General features: G+C 50.3%; 1 protein-coding gene across 3 annotated transcripts in view; it reads left to right on the plus strand.

The window, feature by feature from the left end:
• The first annotated feature begins 838 nt into the window (after window positions 1–838).
• The window catches only part of Capzb (capping actin protein of muscle Z-line subunit beta), a 99,440-nt gene continuing 82,592 nt past the window's right edge, over window positions 839–17,686 (plus strand). Inside the window, exon 1 of one of the 3 annotated variants that reach the window (XM_051173465.1) lies at window positions 839–1,130. In XM_051173465.1, the coding sequence (XP_051029422.1) occupies window positions 1,128–1,130 (3 nt within the window). In that variant the 5' untranslated portion in view covers window positions 839–1,127. Of the gene's footprint in view, window positions 1,131–2,168; window positions 2,313–17,686 lie in introns of those variants that run through there. The other 2 variants (XM_051173463.1, XM_051173464.1) reach the window with 2 other exon arrangements.

A 17,686-nucleotide genomic window follows, 5' to 3' on the forward strand; every position in this document is an offset into this window, starting at 1 on the left:
CAGAGGCCTAGGGCACAGTCTGTCAGAGACGAAGTTTACTGATCACACCTCTCACGACCCGATTTGATTTTAAATTGAGGGTAAGCAAGTCTGGTAGGTAGGTATTAAGAGCAAGACTTGCATTTTTGGTCTCTTGCATTCTAGATTAACTCATCAAAACATTTTGAAAAGCGAATTTCTAGGGCTGGGGCCTTCAGTTCAGTGTTAAGAGCATTAGCCTAGTATGTATGAGGCTCTGGGTTCAATCTCAAGTTCTGAAAATAAAGAGGGATCCCTGAGTCACTAGATGGAGCTAGGAAGAGCCTCATTAGGCAAACAGGCTGAGTCTTTGCAGATAATGTAGAAAAGTATACATAACAGCCAGCATTTATTGAACCAATGTTCTAATCTTTTTACCCGCGTCTTCCTCACAACTACCCTGTCTGATAGCCAGGCAGTGAGGTCAGGTATCCGTATGGCTTATCCACCTGTCGTCTTTTGGTACCTAAAGGCTTCCTGCCTGGTCATGATAGCAGGTGTTCAGCCACAGGGGCGGTAGCGCCGGCGTCCCAGTGCAGGTTCCGCTCGCTCTCTAGGGGCCGGGCCCCATTCCGGCGCACTAGTTCCGGGTCCGGGTGGGGCGCGAAGTGCCGGTCCCCTCCCAGTTTAGGGCCTTCCGCATCCTCCGCCCAGGGGATCAATGAACCCTCAGGTACCCCGTGTCCTCCAGATGCTAGCTGGCGAAGCTGGCAGCAGGAGGGTGCGACGGCTGCCTTGATCCCTCCGGTATGGCGGAGCCCAGGGCTAACAGAACCGACGCGCCTGGCCCGCGTAGGCCCCGCCCTCCCACAACAGGGCACGCCCACTCGACCACAGGGCCCACCCCTGTCCCCGCCCCCCGCGCAGAGCTCCATACTTGGCGATCGCCGCGGCCCCGCTCGCTCATTGGTCGCGAGCTGGCGGCGTGGGGGGCGGGCCGGGCTGGCCGGGGCGGGGAAGGAAGGTGGCGGCGGCCCGGCGCAGGGGGGGAGGGGGGTGCTGACCCGGATGTTCACTCTTGGGCACCCGGGGAAGTGGAAGCGCCGGGCCCTGCTGCGGGGGGGAGAGCTACAGACGCCGGGACAGGGACCGTCGCCGCCGCCGCCACCATGGTAAAGGGATCCCCCTCCCCCGCGGCCCCATCCCGGGACCCCACGCGGGAGCTCAGGTCCCCTACCGAGCGGACCCGCCGGCTCGAAGAGGGTGGGGACCCAGGGTGGGGGAGGGGCGGGGTCCGGGACCCTGGGCAGACGCCACCCCTCAGGTCCCGAGGGGTCGGCGGGAGGCTCGGGTGGTGCGTGACCCCGCCCTGGGCTCCATGTGGAGCCCGGTTCTTTCCCCGGCATGTCCAGGCTAGTCTCGAGGATCCCAGGCTAGACCTTCCTTCCCCTAGAGGCCGGGCCAGGCACCCCTCTCTCAGGCCTGCATCCCATGACCTGAGCTAGGCTCCCCTTACCTCGGTCCCAGGGCCCAGGCTAGGATGGTGCTTCTCGCTGCTGCGACCTATGCTAGGCCCCCTCCCCCAAACTCTTCTCTCCATGGCTGGACCCCGACAACCCCTTTCTAGTGGCCTTAGCCTACGTTTGTTTCCTTCATCCCTGATCTTCTCTCCGTGGTCCTCAAGTCTGGACTCTACTCCTGCTGTGCCCCTCACCTGCACCTCCTTGACCCTGGCCCTAGCGATCCCCTTCCCCCAGACTTCTCACGACTTAGTCTGCGTCAGTCCGCTGTTCTCACCCTCACCCTCCCATCTAGACCCTGCTTGCTTGGTGTCCAGCTGCCGATCCAGGTGTCCCCTCCCCTATTCCTAGTACGCTCCTTCTTGGCAGTTTCTGGCAAGCGGGGGAGAGCCCCAGCCGGGGTGGGGGTGGTCCGGGTACTGTGCTTTCCTATACTTGAGACTTGCCCCTCTTGGGAGGCTGCTTCGGTGAGAGAGAGAGAGTGAGAGAGAGAGAGAGAGAGAGAGAGAGGAGAGAAGGGCGGCATCTGTGTGCCCGGAAGGCAGAGCAGGGCATTTCCCGTGGCCGCCGCCTCGGTGCAGCCAGCACAGGGCGTCTTGCGGGGCGCCCTGCCTGAGTGAGGAGCGGAGTGCTGACGGTGAGTAAGCCGAGTGGACAGGGATGAACGCACAATCGCTCTTGTGAGGCTACAGCACTGGGGCTGCGGGACACCAAGCTCAGAGGCCAACATATGGCCTGAACACGATGCACCCTAGCAGGCGCAGCCTCCCTTTCCCTCTGAACTGTCAGCTTGTCAGGGTCGGAACTGCTGATTATGGAGGGGCCTCCGATCAGGTGAGCTAAACTTGCAGGCTGAGAGTTGAACTCTGCTGTGGGTTTTGGTAATGAAGTCAGAAGCTCTGTGTGAGCAAATTATTCGAGGAGCCTTAGGGGTGCTTCCCCCCATAACCCTTCCCCCCATCCCCTTGGACACCTTGTACAGAGCAGGCCCCACACCTAGATGGGAGGGCCTCACATGGTCAAGGAAGCTTGTAAAGTGAACAGAGCTAAGGCCATCCACGTGCTGCATGCATCCTAGCCTTGAGGTCGGTTTCTCTCCTGCCTGATGATAGACGTTTGGGAGAGGACTTTGAGCTCTAGATGGTTTTGAGGAGCCCCGTTCCTTGTTTAATCAAGGGTGTAGCAACTGAATTAGGGTTCCTAATTCTGGTTGACTAATAAACTGGTGGGCAAGATTGTTTGTCATACTATTGCTCTTTGCAAACTGGCCTGGGGGTCTGCATGGGGAAGGACTCATCAGGGACAATTTTGGTTGAGGTGAAGTTTTCTAAGCCAAAGCCAGAGATGGTGGAGTGGAGTGGAGTGGCTGGAGTCCTGTGCTTCTGCTGTCGTCATCTTCTGACAGGTGAATAGGCTGGGGCACTCCTTGTACCTCACTCAGAGTGTTGCTCGGTCTGTATAGACCACTCTTGGTCAGTGGAAACATGACTGACGGGCTCCAGTGATCTTCCGTGTATGCTGTTGTATGTCTGGTTTAATGACACTGTTTAAGAAACCTAATGACGGGATGCTCAAGCATGGCAAGGGAGGGCAGAGTGCTTATTCCTGCAGACTGAGTGTGGATCTTCCCAGTAACCGGAAATGTCATCTTAAGACAGTAGTATGGTTTGCGTGGACCTGATTCTGAGCTTTTTGGGGACTGAGGTTTTGGTGTGGTGTTTTCGGTCTCCATCTGGGATCTCGAGCAGTACCTAAGACTGAAAGATGCGGTGTGGAAGGCTGGCACCTGTAATCTGGTGTTTAAGGCATTCAAGGCCAGCTTGGGTAACAGAGCGAGACCCCAAGTTTCAAAAAAGAAACAGGAGATTGCTTAGAATGTCTAAAAGCTTTAGCCACTTGGGGTTTGGTGTTCATTCACTCACCGACTTGTCCTCCATGTCGTCCCCCCCCCAGGCCTCTCAGTAATTTCTGACTGCCTATTGTCAAATCTATACCGTGTTTGAATGATCGGATGCTCTGGTATGGGTAGTTGGATCAAGCAGTTGGCAGAGTGGGTCTGTATCATAGGTAATGGAGGACACTATGGTTTTCTTTTCATTGGGCTTGGTTGTAGAGCAAACAGTTAGCTCCAGTTTTCCTACTGAGGGAAAGGGGCCTGAGATTCTTATTTTTGGGAGTCAGGTTCACTGTCCCTGTTAAGGATGCTTAGGCAAATGGGGTTTACTTGCATTCCCTTAGCAGGCAATCTTAACCACTGTCCCTAAGTGTTTCACAATTTCAAAGCACTGTCCTACCAGAGCTCTGGCTTCTAATTTAAGGTTATTATTGTGAGCGTTAAGACGCTGTTGCTTGATGGTGGCACTGTAGTAGTAGGGAAAGGCCAAGGAGGCCCCTCAGGAGCTGCCACTCCAACTCAGGTGGCATTGCCAACAGAAGTTGGTAGGAGAGGCTCCTCCTGTTCAAAGGGGACATCATGCAGTAGGTATTGATGTGTCTTGGTGGTCTTCTTCTGTGAATAAGCTAGATAATTCAGATGCCAGAGAGATGGCTCAGTAAGTAAAGGTGACTGCTGCCAGGCCTGAGGAGCAGAGTTCAATTTCTGGAGCCCATCTATAGGAGAGAGCCAATTCCTCCATGTCTTCCTCTAACCTTCATACTCGAATAGTCTCTTCCCCCCAGTAATAAATAAACAAACACTATAACTTTAAAAAAATGCGTAAGTCAACTCAGAGAGCCCATGTGTGAGCTCTTTAATCCCAGCACTTGGGAGGCAGAGACAGGCAGATCTGAATGAATTCTAGGATAGCTAGGGCTACACAGAGAAACTCTTGTCTTGAAAAACAAAAACAGTAGCTGGTGATCACTAGTTGAAGAGTAAGGAAATGACAGACCACGCCTGTGAAGGTAGGTCTTCCTACTTATAACTTGTTATACTGTTCCATCCTGTGGAGGCGGAAGGAGGACAGGTGATGGTGGTGGCATGGCGCGCAAGGGTCTTGACATTTCAGAACCTTGCCTGCCAGAGTTCTGGTCAGCCATTACAAGGCATCTTGCCTGTCTGACGCTACAGACCATTGCCTCTGTGTTTGTTTCTTGTGGTTGGATGTGCCAGGAGGCAGAGGTGAGGAAGGCAGCCGCGGATTTGGGCCTTCCGCCTTCCACTGGTGAGGGACCTAGAACTGGGAGATATAGCTGGGAAAGTCGGGCATAGTGTCACACACCTGTAACTCCAGCTACTCAAGAAGTTCAGGTCTATCCTGGGCCATATGGTGAGAGAGCCAGCCCGTTTCTCTTCTAACATTAAGGGAGAAAGTGTTTAAGGTAGCTGCACACACACGTAAGCCTGAGCTGTGTTTTGATGATGTAAGGGGACGTTGCTGCTTGAGCTAGCTTCTACTCTCCAGGCTTTTCAAGTGTGCTTGGCCTAGTGCCTGCCATGCAGTGAAGTGTGTGTGTTTGTAGCCTGTTTCACCATGTTAGACAGTGGGTTTAAGTATTGACCCATAAGCCCTGCAGGTATAAGGGGCTTGGAGCAGATCCTCTGGTGGGGGTGGGGCATGGAAGCCTGGAAGTGGCCACTGCACGTTCATGGCTTTGGGAGCAGCTGGTGTAATGCCATTTTAGGCATTCATAGACTAGTGTTTCAGCTTAAGGAGGTGGGGATATTGATGGGGCTCTTGCCCTATGCCATGAACTCTGCCAGAGGTTGTTGATTTGGCCTTGTAAAAGCTTGGTGAGGAACGTTCAGCTTGGACCACAGACATCAGAGTATAAGAAGTCAGCATAGCGGGGCTCTAGGCTGGTTAGAGATAGATAGACGCTGTCTCAAAACCACTGCCCCTCCCCCCCAAAAAAAGAGAGAAAGAAACAGATTTGGATGTGTTGTGTTCATGGGTGGAGTCCCCTGAGAAAGGACAAGGGACAGAAATCCAGAGCTCTTGAGCCTGCAAGGCCTTATCTCTTGTACCTTGCACTGTCTGCCTGGTGTTCTGAAGGTATTTCCTGGCGCTGAGTAAGCCAAAAGTGAGAGCTGAGAGGTGGCTGCCTCTCCTTTGCTGCCTTCAGCGTGGGGCGTACCTGGAGGGAGTCCTGATGGCCTTTCAGTGTGTGACCTCCGTGAGGACTTCTTCCTTCCCCTCAGATCCTTGATGTGCAATGTGAGGAGAGCATTTTATAGGGGCACCAGGAAAAGGAAATAAATTTATCTCGTGTGTGTGTGTGTGTGTGTGTGTGTGTGTGTGTGTGTATTTGTGGTGTGAGTGTGTGTATGTGGGGTGTGTGTTTGTGTGTGTGTCAGAGGGTAACTCTAGGGAGTTGGTTCTCTTCTTCCACCATTAGGTTCTGGGGATCGAACTTAGACCTTCAGGATTGACAGTGGGGACCTTTCTCTGGCCCAGAAACGGTACTTTTAATACACTTCCTGCATAGTAAATTGCAGCTATGGCTACTCTCTGACGTGTTTTGCATACCCAAGTGTCCGTGTCCTCTACTGGAGAGGAGGCATGGTGTGTTCAAGAAACTTAGTACAGGGGCTGGAGAGATGACTCAGGTTAAGAGCCCTGACTGCTCTTCCAGAGGACCTGGGTTCAATTCCCAGCACCCACATGGCAGTTCACACCTGCCTGTAACACCAGTTTCAGGGGACCTGACACTCATGGCAAAACACTGATGTAACATACAATAGAAATAAATAAGTTAAAAAAAGTTTAGTATAGCTGAGAAGGGAATGTATAAGAGAAGGAATCTGAAGGGCCATGTGTGGGCTGTAGTAGCATGTTACACCACCTCCTCCAGGAAACACTGTACACACTCCAGTCCTCAGCCGGCTTGGGGAGCTGGGCCAGGAGCCCAGGAAGACCTCGCCCAGCCAAAGAGGAAGGGGAGGTTTGGGTGGGGTACCATCAGCCTGAGTCGGATGTACTAAGTCCAAGGTCAGCGTGGTGTCAAGCCCCTTGGGTTTGAGGACCACTGGGTAGAGAGTGAACAAAAGTATTTGCTGCCAGATGCTCAAGTTGCTAAGCTCAGGAGTTTGTGTTTGGTCTGGACATCGAGGAGCCAGTGACATTTCTCAGAGGGCAGGTTGATATTTGAGCAGGCTGATGGAGCAGTGGTATTTTAGCATGAATTCTCTAGCTGTGCTATAGAATAGAGAGGTCCTGGAGATGGAGGAGGGAGGGAAGAGGGATGCATCATTGGTAGGCACCACCTGAGAGGTACTGGGGCTGTGGTCTGGAAGGAAGGTGTGCTGGAGGAAGGGAGAGAAGGCACAGTGAGCCAGAGAGAGTTGCCATCTCTGCCCCCCAGGAATTGCCCTATGGCCTTCTGATTGAGTGATTTGTCATTGACACAATCACAACTGTTTCTGAACAGTTTAAATTCTAGATAATGGGATTGACAGTTGACAACTGAATGGGCATTTCAGCTGGGTAGCCCAGAGATCAGCCTGACATCTTGGAGCTGCTGGTGGCACTTGTTTCGCTCAGTGTACTCTAGGTTCTAGGCACATAAAAGTGCTTGAGACACCCTGCCCCCTCCATCCTCTGCGGGATTCTACAGTGTGGGAGACTCTGCAGTGACTATAAGAGTGACAGGACCTGCTTCAATTGGCTGTTTTGATATTCCATTCCATGCTACGAGACAGGCCCACAGGACTGTCATGATAAGGATGAAGAAACCAAGGCCTTCCTTCCTATGCTGTCCTGACTCAAGGCCCAGCTGCCTCTTGTCATCTTTCTTTTTAAGATTTATTTTTTATGTGTGTGAGGCTTTTGCCTACATGTGTGTTTGCACACCACATGCATGCCTGGCACCTGTGGAGGTCAGAAGAGTGTGTCAGATCTCCTGAAACTGGAGTTGTGGGTGGTTTTGAGCCATCATGTAGGTGCTGGGAACCCAACCTGGGTCCTCTGCAAGAGAGCCTACTGCTCTCAGCTCCTGAGCCGGCTCTCCAGCTCCCCCTCTAGCCATTTTCATCATGTCCTTCATTTCGTGGACATCTGCTGCATCACGAGATAAACCTGTTAGGTGCATCCACCTGAGTCTTAAGCTTGGGTGGGGGAGGCTGGAAAAGTGGCATGTCTGAGATTCTGGGTGAACTAGAGATAAGTGCCAGAGCCCGTGACCGGAACCTGTGACAACCGCCACACTGTAACCCAGGCGGGCCTCCTTGCCTTCCCTTTTCTGTGCTTCCCACTGGGTCCACACTGCTTCTCACATCTCTAACTTCCCTGTGGTTAATTTAGTCCTCTAATCATGTTTGGTCCTAAAAGTAGTGGCCTAAGGCCAAGTGGTTACCGTCCATGGCCTTGCCATGCAGGGGTTATGGTGGGGATTGCCTGAGTGTGTATGGAAAGTGTAGGCAGTGCCTGGCATGGTTAAAGTGTGAGAGGCGTATTGGCTGTTGTTACATGGTTATTTTTATTACCATGGGTAGTTGGTGGCTGGCTGCTCATGTGATGTCCCAGCTAATAGCCCTTATGAGCCTGGGGACTGCTGTAGTTGGAGTCCCAAGCCCAAAGCTGGACAGGCTCAGGAACCTACTCAGTTAAACCCCAGCCTGGTGAGAGCTCCAGCCCAGTGCTTATGGCCTCTGAGTTCTTCTTACCACGATGTGGATTGCTGGCAGCTGTTCCCCCTGACCCTGACCCTGAACTTCTGCTTAAACTGCTTCCTGAAGCTTTCTCTTATGCTGAACTCATCAGGCCCCTTCTCCAAAACCATCATCAGATTGGCCATTATTGCAGTGGTCGTGCATATAAAAAATATTATGGGATTATACTTGCCAGTGAAGTCATCTTTACCTTAAAATACAACCCATGCCTCATAGCTAGGTTCTCAGCAGACACTCATCCTAGAGAGCACAGTGGTGTGTGTGGGTCTAGGCCAAAATGTTAACGTGGTGTGTGTGTGTGACTGTGGTCAAGTTATGAAAGACACTTTTGCCTGTACCAGCACATGACTTTAAGCAGTTTCCAGTTAGCACTAAGCCGAGTTTCCTGGTGGTTGTGAATGGTGGATGGAGAGGTCTAGCTGGCTCATGTGCCATTGCTCAGGGTTTTGTTGCTCGAGGCTTTGATTTTGTTGGGCCATCTCTGATTTTACACGTGCAGTTTCCTGTGTTGTAGTTTGTGCTCAGAGACCCCCAGGAGGAGTGAATGTGCCCCACCCTCTGGTGCAGAATTTGACCCTAGCAGTTTGGCCTCTGATGGAGCCACTCTAGAATTCCTCCCTGTGCCATGTGGGTTGTTTTTATTGGTTCTCTGCACTTCTTTTACCTGGCTGGTGACCTCACCTGGGTTCAGGGTGCATGTTGCTTAGGAGACAGAGTAAAGCCTTTGAGCTCCTGATCCTCCTGTCTCCATTTCCCAAATACTAGGATTAAAGGTGTGTGCCATCACACCAGCTTCTGGAGAGAGAGAGAGGGGGGAGAGGATCAGAGACAACTCCATCCACCTTTACATGAATTCCAGGGATGGAACTCAGTTCGCAGGGCTTGTGCTGAGAGCGCCTTTCCATGCTGACCATCTCTGGCCACTGTTGAGGATCTCTGCTGTGAGCTTTCTCAGTGTTCATCCTGCAGAAAGTCCCTGTGGTGAAGTCTCATTTAGGCAGAAGCACTTTCTTGTGCACATCTGTCAGTGGTTGTTTCTGGCTGCCCAGTGATTCGAGGTGACAGCTCTGGGCTGGAGGTATGTGCTGGTGGTCCTGGAATTGGAGGATTGGAGGTTGCCAGGAAACTGCATGGTTGATTGTGTATCCACTCCTGGAGCTCCCATTAGTCACAAGTGTCCCTTTCTTGCTGTCAGGGGGTGCCCACAATCTTAATCTCTAATTCTGCCAACCCCAGCCCTAGATCCGTTTCCTCTTGTTGCAGATAGAGAAACCAAAGCTCAGAGAGAGTGGTAACTGTGGTAACTCACTTGGGCCTCAGCAAGGCACTGGCAGTTAGCAGTGGGCTGGCTTCTAGGCCCATCCTACTCAAAAGCTCCTGCCAGTTGAGTTCTGCTGGGTTGGTTATTCTATAGATGAGAAAATTGAAGCTTAGCAGTCCCTCTGCAGGTCCAGCCATAGTGACTGAGAGAGTTTGGTAGAAGTTTGTGTTTTGGGTCAGGTTGTTGATATGATAGTTCTTGGGCCTGAGGGAACCGCTGCGTGGTTTTAGAAAGATGCCCGGTAGGCTGGAAGAATCGGTGGCATCTTAGCCTCCACCAGCAGGACCTGTGTCTCAGCACTGGGGCAGGCCCTTCTGCAGGAGGACCAGCATCCCAGGCTTCTGGAATGACAAGAAGACCAGTGGCAGGCTGATCCTTCTTGGCAGTCCCTGGGACTGTTGTTGGCAAGCCCTCAGGGTTCCCTTACTTGCTGGCCTGTGAAGCATGTCCCAAGCCTTGGGCACTTGGTGGTGTAGGTGGCATTGTGCAGGCCCGGTTGGTTGTTCTTACTCTGCCTGCTCAGTTTTTTATTCTCGGAGGGAAATGATACCCTTGCTTGATTGTGAGTACTGCAGCGATGTTCCATTGTCCCTGTCACGTGGTGTGGCTCCATAGGTGTTTGTTGAATGACTGAATTGTTGAATGACTGAGTTGCCTATTTGTCCTTAATGATGTGAACAGCTTTTATGAGAGTGGGCCATGTGAGTGCCATTTTTGGGTAGGTAAAAGTTGATACCAGTTTTTTTTATCATAATATGTATTATATCATAATACAGAGAGAATACATGGGCGAGAGAACAGGAAGGTCTGAGTGGGAGATCCTAGCAGTGTCCAGTTTGCCTTGGATCTGTGCCTTCTAAACCCAGCTTTCACAAGGCTAAACCAACCTTAGGGTCAAGGGCTTGCTGGGAACGGAGGAACTGAGCAGGGTCTGTTCCAGAGGTCAGGTCAGCTCACTGTTGGTACCTTAGGCTGACACTGTGGCCTTGTGAGACTCACCTGTGACCCTGACAGCAGCCAGTGGGTGATGAGCACTTAACTGCCTCAGGCGCTTACAGTTTTGTTTGAGGGCATAAACCTGATATTTTATTTTTTGAGACAGTCTTACTATGTAACTCTGGCTGGCCTGGAACTTGCTATGTAGACTTAGGCTGGCCTCAAACTCAAGAGATTTCACCTGGGATCAAAGGCATGTGTCACCACCTCATGTGTCGTATTAAATATTAAGTTTTATTTCTTTGTCTCTGCCATGTATATCCTTGGAGGCCAGAAGAAGGTATCTGGTTCCCTGGAGCTGGAGTTACAGGTGGTTGTGAGCCGCCTGCTATGGGTGCTGGGAACTGAACCTGGGTCCTCTGGAAGTTTAGTGACTGTTAGGAATTGAGTTACTAAATATCAACAGGTGTTTGATATTACAGCAGGTAATGTTGAGACTGAGGCGTGTAAGAAGGAAGTGAGATAAAGGGAAACGGGCTGAGAAGTGGAAGGGAGCCTTATGTTAGTGTTGGGAGACCCCCTCCCCATCTGCATCCTCTAGCTGCTGTGGACCTGTGCATGCCCAGACTCATCACCTCTTTCCCAGCCCAGCTTCCCCATCCGTAAGTGAGGGCAAGAGGGTTAGCTAAGAATAATTATATACAGTTATGTCTCTTAGGCTTCACACATGGGCACTTGAAATAGGCTTGTGTGTATCGGCAATACGTTTGATCATTTGTCATGGAGATTGTCACATTGGATTGGTTCTAAGAATCCCTGGACTAAGAAATCCTGTAAATCTTCAGGGCTGATTAAGGCAGGGAGTGTCCTGCAGTCAGGCTCCAGCATTTGCTCTTGGGCCTCTTTCTCTCCCCTTCCCCACCTCCAGGCCTCTGAGTGTTGCTTCCAGGCTCGCTCAAGGACAGCACTGGGCTAGCCTCTGTGTCATTACCACTGTTCATGCCATACCTCTATTCGCAGATATGGAAGTGGTAACTTGAGAGATCATGAGATGTCTTGTATAAGGTCGAATGACTACTACAAAAGCAGAGGTAGCCTTAACATAAAATGTATGTACTTGTATGCTTTATATAATGTTCAAATCAATAAGTGTCTACTTGGGCATTTATCATTGTGTATGGTGAAAACATTCAAAATTCTTCCCTCCATCCCCCAGGCTGGGTTTCTCAGTGTAGCTCTCTGGCTGTCCTGGAACTGGCCTCAAGATCCACCTGCCTCCTAAGTGTTGGAATCAAAGGCATGTGCCACCACGTCCCACTCAGAATTCTTCCAGCTTTGTTTGTTTATGAGATGGGCTTGGCAGAGTCTCAGGTAGAGCAAGCTCATATCAAGATAATCCTGAACTTTTCACCTCTTGCCTCCACTTGGAACCTCGGGCCTAGGTACCATGCTTGCTTTTATGAGATGCTGCCATCCAGCACAGGGCTCCTGCATCTTAGGCAGGCACTTTACCAACTGAGCCATATCCCAGCCCCGGAAGAAATAGTTCTTGAAATCGTAGATAACTGGTTGCTAGGCGTCCAGGAAGGGTCCTCCCACTGTGTGACTGACTGGCAGAACGTAGACATGGAACTTAGGGTTGAATCCTCAGGTCCTGTACTATTTCTGTAGCCCAGAATGGCTTTGAATTTCCTCTGTGTCCAGGCATGGCTCTACTTCCCAATTATTGGGATTACAGGCATGTGTCACCATACCCATTGTGGTCCTACACATTTATATGATGAACTGGATGCTTTGTGGGGCTTGGATTTTTGTTCCAGCATCACCAAGGGAAGGATGGGGAGGAGAGACTGAGATTTCCAAGCTTCAAGTGATGGGCTTGGGACAAGTGTGGGTTAGTGCTGATGGCGCTGGTGGCCCTTAGAGCATTGTCCTGCTAAGTTCCCAGAATTCTCCTGTGCACAAGCTCCTTTGTTTTGAGGACTTTCCACTAGGAGTGGTATAGTGTATATAAATTGCTAATACTGGCCAAGGCAGGACTTGAAGATACTCTAACTTTCCTCTCAAATCCTTTGCCCACAACCTCTGTGTAGTCTCAGAATTTGGCTGTGTATGCAATGTGGCCTTGTCCAAGGACCTAATCAGAAAACCTGGCTTGAACTCAAACCTAGGTCTCTTCACCCATGGCTCAGGAAGTGTGGTTTGCAGTAACAGGGTGCTGGAGGGAGGGGTACTAGCGGGAGGTGTGTGTGTGTGTGTGTGTGTGTGTGTGTGTGTGAGAAATGCCTGTTGTGTAGGCTGTGATGTGGCTAGTCTAAAGTGTGGAGAGTGAAGACCACATAGCAAGCAGTGTGACAGATGGTCATGGCAGTCCTGGAAAAGGCAACGTTGTCAAGAGTTGTGTCAGAGGGATCATGTGGTTAATAGATGATTGTAGGCTCTTTCCTATGCCGTGTTACAGTAGATGTCTGTCTGCCTGCCTGTCTGTCTATCTGTATTGCACCTGCCCCCTATTCTTTTCTTTTGGGGAAGTCCCTGAGAGTGAAACTGGAGCGCAGAAAGAGAAGCACTTTTCTCCCATGTTCTTCCTGGTCACGTAGCCTAAGGGGTGTGTTCGCCTAGTGGCCTTCGCTTCACTACTGTCCTCCGGGGTCCTGTGAGCCGACTTCATCCTGCCTGCTGCCTAGAGCAAGCTTCACTTCCTCCATCTGCTGTCTGCACGCTGAGATGGCCCTTTTTCTGCAGGGTTAGCCTTTGTCATTTCCCATCTAGTTCCATGCCAGAGCTACTACCTATTGGCTTTCCTTGAAAATGTGCTTTTTTGGTTTTGATTTTTTTTTTTTTTTCCTGGTACTTCATAGGAGTTGGTGACTAACCCAGGGCCCTCTGTCATACTGAGCATGTACTATGCCCTCCAGCCCTGGTCATTGTCTTGTGGTGGTGTTGTTTTCCAGATACGATTTCTCTGTGTAGCCCTGGGTGTGCTGGAACTCGCAGTGTAGATCAAACTGGCCTGGACCTCAGAGATCCACTGCCTCTGCCTCCCAAGTACGGGGATCAAAGGCATGCTCCACCACCTCCTGGGTTGAGCACTGACCAGCTTGGCTAGTGTCTTTTTTGTCATCTGCTCAGGATGTAACTCTGTGGTGATTGGCGTCCCCTTTTGGTGGCTGTTTGGGGAGCATTAGGAGGTGTGGCTTGCAGGAGGAAGTCTGTCAGTGGAGGCTGGTTTTGAGGTGTCAGATACTCTTCCCCACCCAGAGTTAGCTCTTGCTGTGTCCTGCTTGCAGTTTCCAGATGTAAGTTCTCAGCTGCCCAGATGTAAGCTCTCAGCTGTCTGATGCTCGCTGCCTCTGCTTGACCATCATAGACGCTAACCTGGAACTGGAAGCCCAATAAACTCTTGCTTTCATAAGTTGCCTTGGTTGTGGTGTTTTATCACAGCAATAGAAAGAAAGTGAGATGCTTAGTGTGTGATGCCAGGGAATTGATACTGAACGCATGGGCAGTGTGAAGTCATGGTCTTTGTGTGCGTACACACACACACACACACACACACACACACACACACACACACACCTGTAATCCCCTCACTCAGAAGGATCTGGAGCCTTAGCTATATATCAAGTTCAAGACTAGACTGGCCTGCAAGAAACTCTGTCTCAGAAAACAAAATCAAACAAACATAAAGCAGAACCAGAGGGCTCAGTGAGTAAGATCACTTACTGCTTTATCAGAGGGAATCAGGTGAAGTTCAAATCTCAGGTCCACACTGGGTGGCTGACAAATGCTTCTGCCTGCAGCTCCAAAGGATCCAACACCCACTCTGGCCTCCATGAGTACTGGAGAACATCTGCACAGACAGACAGACATACACAGATAATAAAACAAATAAAAAGGAGGCGGAGTGTACTGCACTATGTTCTATGGACCGCCTGGCTTATGGTACCTGTGGGGGTGTGACATGTGGGTCCTGTATTAGTTACTTCGCTAAGATAAGATACTGTGAACAAAAGCAACTTAAAGATGGCGCCCGAGGTCTACAGTGTCAGGGAAGACTCGACAGGGCATGGTAGCAGGAGCAGGGAGCTGGCAGATTTAGCTTTATCCATACAGGAAGAGAGAGTGTGAGCAGCCAGTCACGAGAGGTTGCAAGCCATCAAAGCCCACCCTGCAGCGATGCACTTCCTTCAGCAGGACTGCATGTCCTATAAAAAAATGTTCCCCAACCTCCCCAAACAGCACCACCAGCTGCTGGGGACCAAGTGTTCAACCGTGAGCCTGTGGGGCTACTGTGCATTCAGATCGGCACAGGTGGAGAGGTGGGCGTTCAGAAACCAAACCCTCTTGGATACCGAAGGACCAACTGTACTGATTTGGGAGTTAAAAATAAGTTTTAAGGCAACTGTGGTGGTGTGTGCCTTTCAAGCCAGCACCTGTGGGTGAAGTAGCAGGGTATTAGGAGTTCAGGGTCATCCTCGGCCACATCGTGAGTTTGAGGCGAACCCAAGCCTCGAGAGCCCCAACCTGGAAAAAAAATAAAGCTGGATGTGGCAGTACCACCTGTGAGCCTGGCACTTATGGAACAGAGAAGCCTTGCAAATTCCAGGCCAACCAGGCCTACATAGCCAGAGCCTTTCTGTAAATAAATAAATGATAAAAATGGTACCATGTCCTCCAGATTGGAAAGAGTCTGCTTCTAGCATGTGTCCAGAACCCTGGCTTATGCACTTCTTCCAGGCGGAGGTAGTTACAGTGGCGGCTTTAAAAATAGAATTGCTAGCTTGGCATGAAACTGCATGCTTTTCTAATCCCAGCATTTGGAAGCAACAGGCACAAGTTTGAGACTAGCCTGGGCTACATGGCAAGACCCTGCCTCAAATGAAATAAGATTTAAATAAAATTTTTCTATGTGTTGTGTTTTGTTTAAAGATTTTTAAAAAATACACATTTATTTTGTGTGGGCTGGGGCACTGCACACATGTAGAGGTCAGAGGACAACTTGCAAGTCAGTTTCTCTCTCCACCATATTGAGTCCAGGGATCATTACTGGTTATCTGGTCAGCAGGCTTGGTGGCAAGTGCTTTTACCTGCTGAGCTATCTCATTGTTTTGCTCGTTTGTTTTTAAATTTTTTTTTGTGTGTTCATTGGTATGTGTTCATTTTGTGTGTTCATTTTTGTGTGTTCATTGCATGCATATCTGTGTGAGGATGTCAGATCCCCTGTAACTGGAGCTATAGACAGTTGTGAGCTGCGATGTGGTTTCTGGGAATTGAACTCAGGACCTCTGGAAGAGCAGAAGAGCAGCCAGTGCTCGTAACTGCTGAGCTATCTCTCCAGCCCGTTTTACTCATTTTAAAGGATCTGTTTGTTTGTTTGTTTGTTTTTTAAACTGTAAGATATATTTTTATTTATCTTGTGTGCATGTCTGGGTGTACATATATGTGCACCGTATGCATGCAGGTAACCCTGGAGGCCAGAAGACTGCATTGGATCCCCAGGCACAGCTGGATGGCAAGTGCCCTTTATCAGTGAGCCATTGCTTCAGCCTAGAAACAGTTCTGCTTATGAAGCTCAGGCTGTGTTGGAGTCTCAGCCCCTCAAGTGCTGGCATCGCAGGCCTGGACCACTGTATCTAGTTCTTCCACACATTTTATCTTGTGTTTTGGGGGGGAATCCTCATAAGTATTAGACTTTTTTTTTTTTTTTTTTTTCTCTTCATAGCTTTAGAGCCTGTCCTGAAACTAGCTCTTGTAGACCAGGCTGGTCTTGAACTCACAGAGATCCACCTACTTCTGCCTCCCAAGTGCTGGGATTAAAGCCATGTGCTACCACTGCCTGGCTTGAACATTTTTCAGTGAATGAGTGGGAGCCACTTTCTTATTTTGAGAGGTTTGTGTTTCCAATTCTCACGGTTGGTCTGGCTCCTCTGTGGTCTCCTGGGGATGCTGAGGTTCTGGGTATCCCTGATGGTTTTAGAGGAAGGCAGCATTCTTGATGGGGCAGAGTGGGCTAGGTGGGCTCCTGATGCTCTGCTGCTTCCCCCCTCCATTCAGACTCTATCACAGCATCAGATGTAGGTGGGATTCTTTTTGTTGTTGTTGTTGTTTTGAGACAGGGTTTCTCTGTGGCTTTGGAGGCTGTCCTGGAACTAGCTCTGTAGACCAAGCTGGCCTCAATCTCACAGAGACCTGCCTGCCTCTGCCTCCTGAGTGCTGGGATTAAAGGTGTGTGCCACCAACACCCAGCCAGACGTGAGTGTTTAAGCAGATGTGGGGAACATAATGAGGTATTGCAAGAACCCAGATTGTGCTTTAAACTCAAACAACCCCGGTGATTTGGGCTCTCTGAACCAGGTTTGAGAACTCTGGCCTCACTGTATGGGAGGTATGGAGGGCAGGTATCAGGACAGAGAGGAGCTGTGACATCTGTCACTGAGGGCAAGGAGGGGGTGGACGTCTCCAGTGGGCTCAGCTCTGGGCTGGAGGGGCCTTTCACCACAGTCCTTGAGGCCACAGTCAGTGGGACCTAGGACTCAGACATGGTTTCACTGACTTGGTTGATGGATGATGCTTGGGTTTTTGGGTCTGAGCATGTTTGAGGTGTAGAGATCGTTGTTAGATAAATTAGGGAAGGGGGGTGGGGCACATTTGTGTCCACTGCTTGCCCAGAACTCCCTCAGTGGACCTCATTCAGTTCCTCATTGACTTCTCTCTCTTCTCTCTCCTCTTTCTGGTTTTGCTGCTGCTGGGATGAACTCAGTGTGAGGACGTGTTTTTGTGCTTGGCCATTTACCAGCACATTGCTTGCTGGATGTGTGTATGCCTTTATTATTAGCTAATGCTTTTCTTTAAATCTAGTTTTAACTTCTTCCTAAAGCAGACACATTGTTAGAATGCTCAGTGTGATGCCCACCTCACAAGCTGTTCTTGCCAGGAACACAACAGGAAACCAACTTGGACCATACTGCCCAGCTGCACGCACAAGGCTCTGGAGTTACAAGTCTCAAAAACCAGTACATGGTCCTGGTCCTCTTGGGCTGCTGTAACAGAATACATAGACTAGATAAACAACAGATGCCTTCTGCTCTCAGTTCCATCGGCCGAAAAGTCCAGAAGCAAGGTTTGTCGTCATAGTCACCGAGAAAGCTATGCTGTTACAGGTTGCCATTGTCGCATCTGATGGGAGAGGCCGAAGGAGCTTCATCCACACAGCCTTCAGCCTCTTTTTTTTTTTTTTTTTTTTTTTTTTTAAAGGGCTGGCCTCAAACTCACGGGTGACCTTGAATCTTCCTGCCTTAACCCAGTAAAGGGATTGTTGGTGCTTACTGTTGTATCCTG

The sequence above is a fragment of the Phodopus roborovskii genome, unplaced genomic scaffold (genome assembly GCF_943737965.1).
Source record: "Phodopus roborovskii unplaced genomic scaffold, PHOROB, whole genome shotgun sequence".
Taxonomy (NCBI): domain Eukaryota; kingdom Metazoa; phylum Chordata; class Mammalia; order Rodentia; family Cricetidae; genus Phodopus; species Phodopus roborovskii.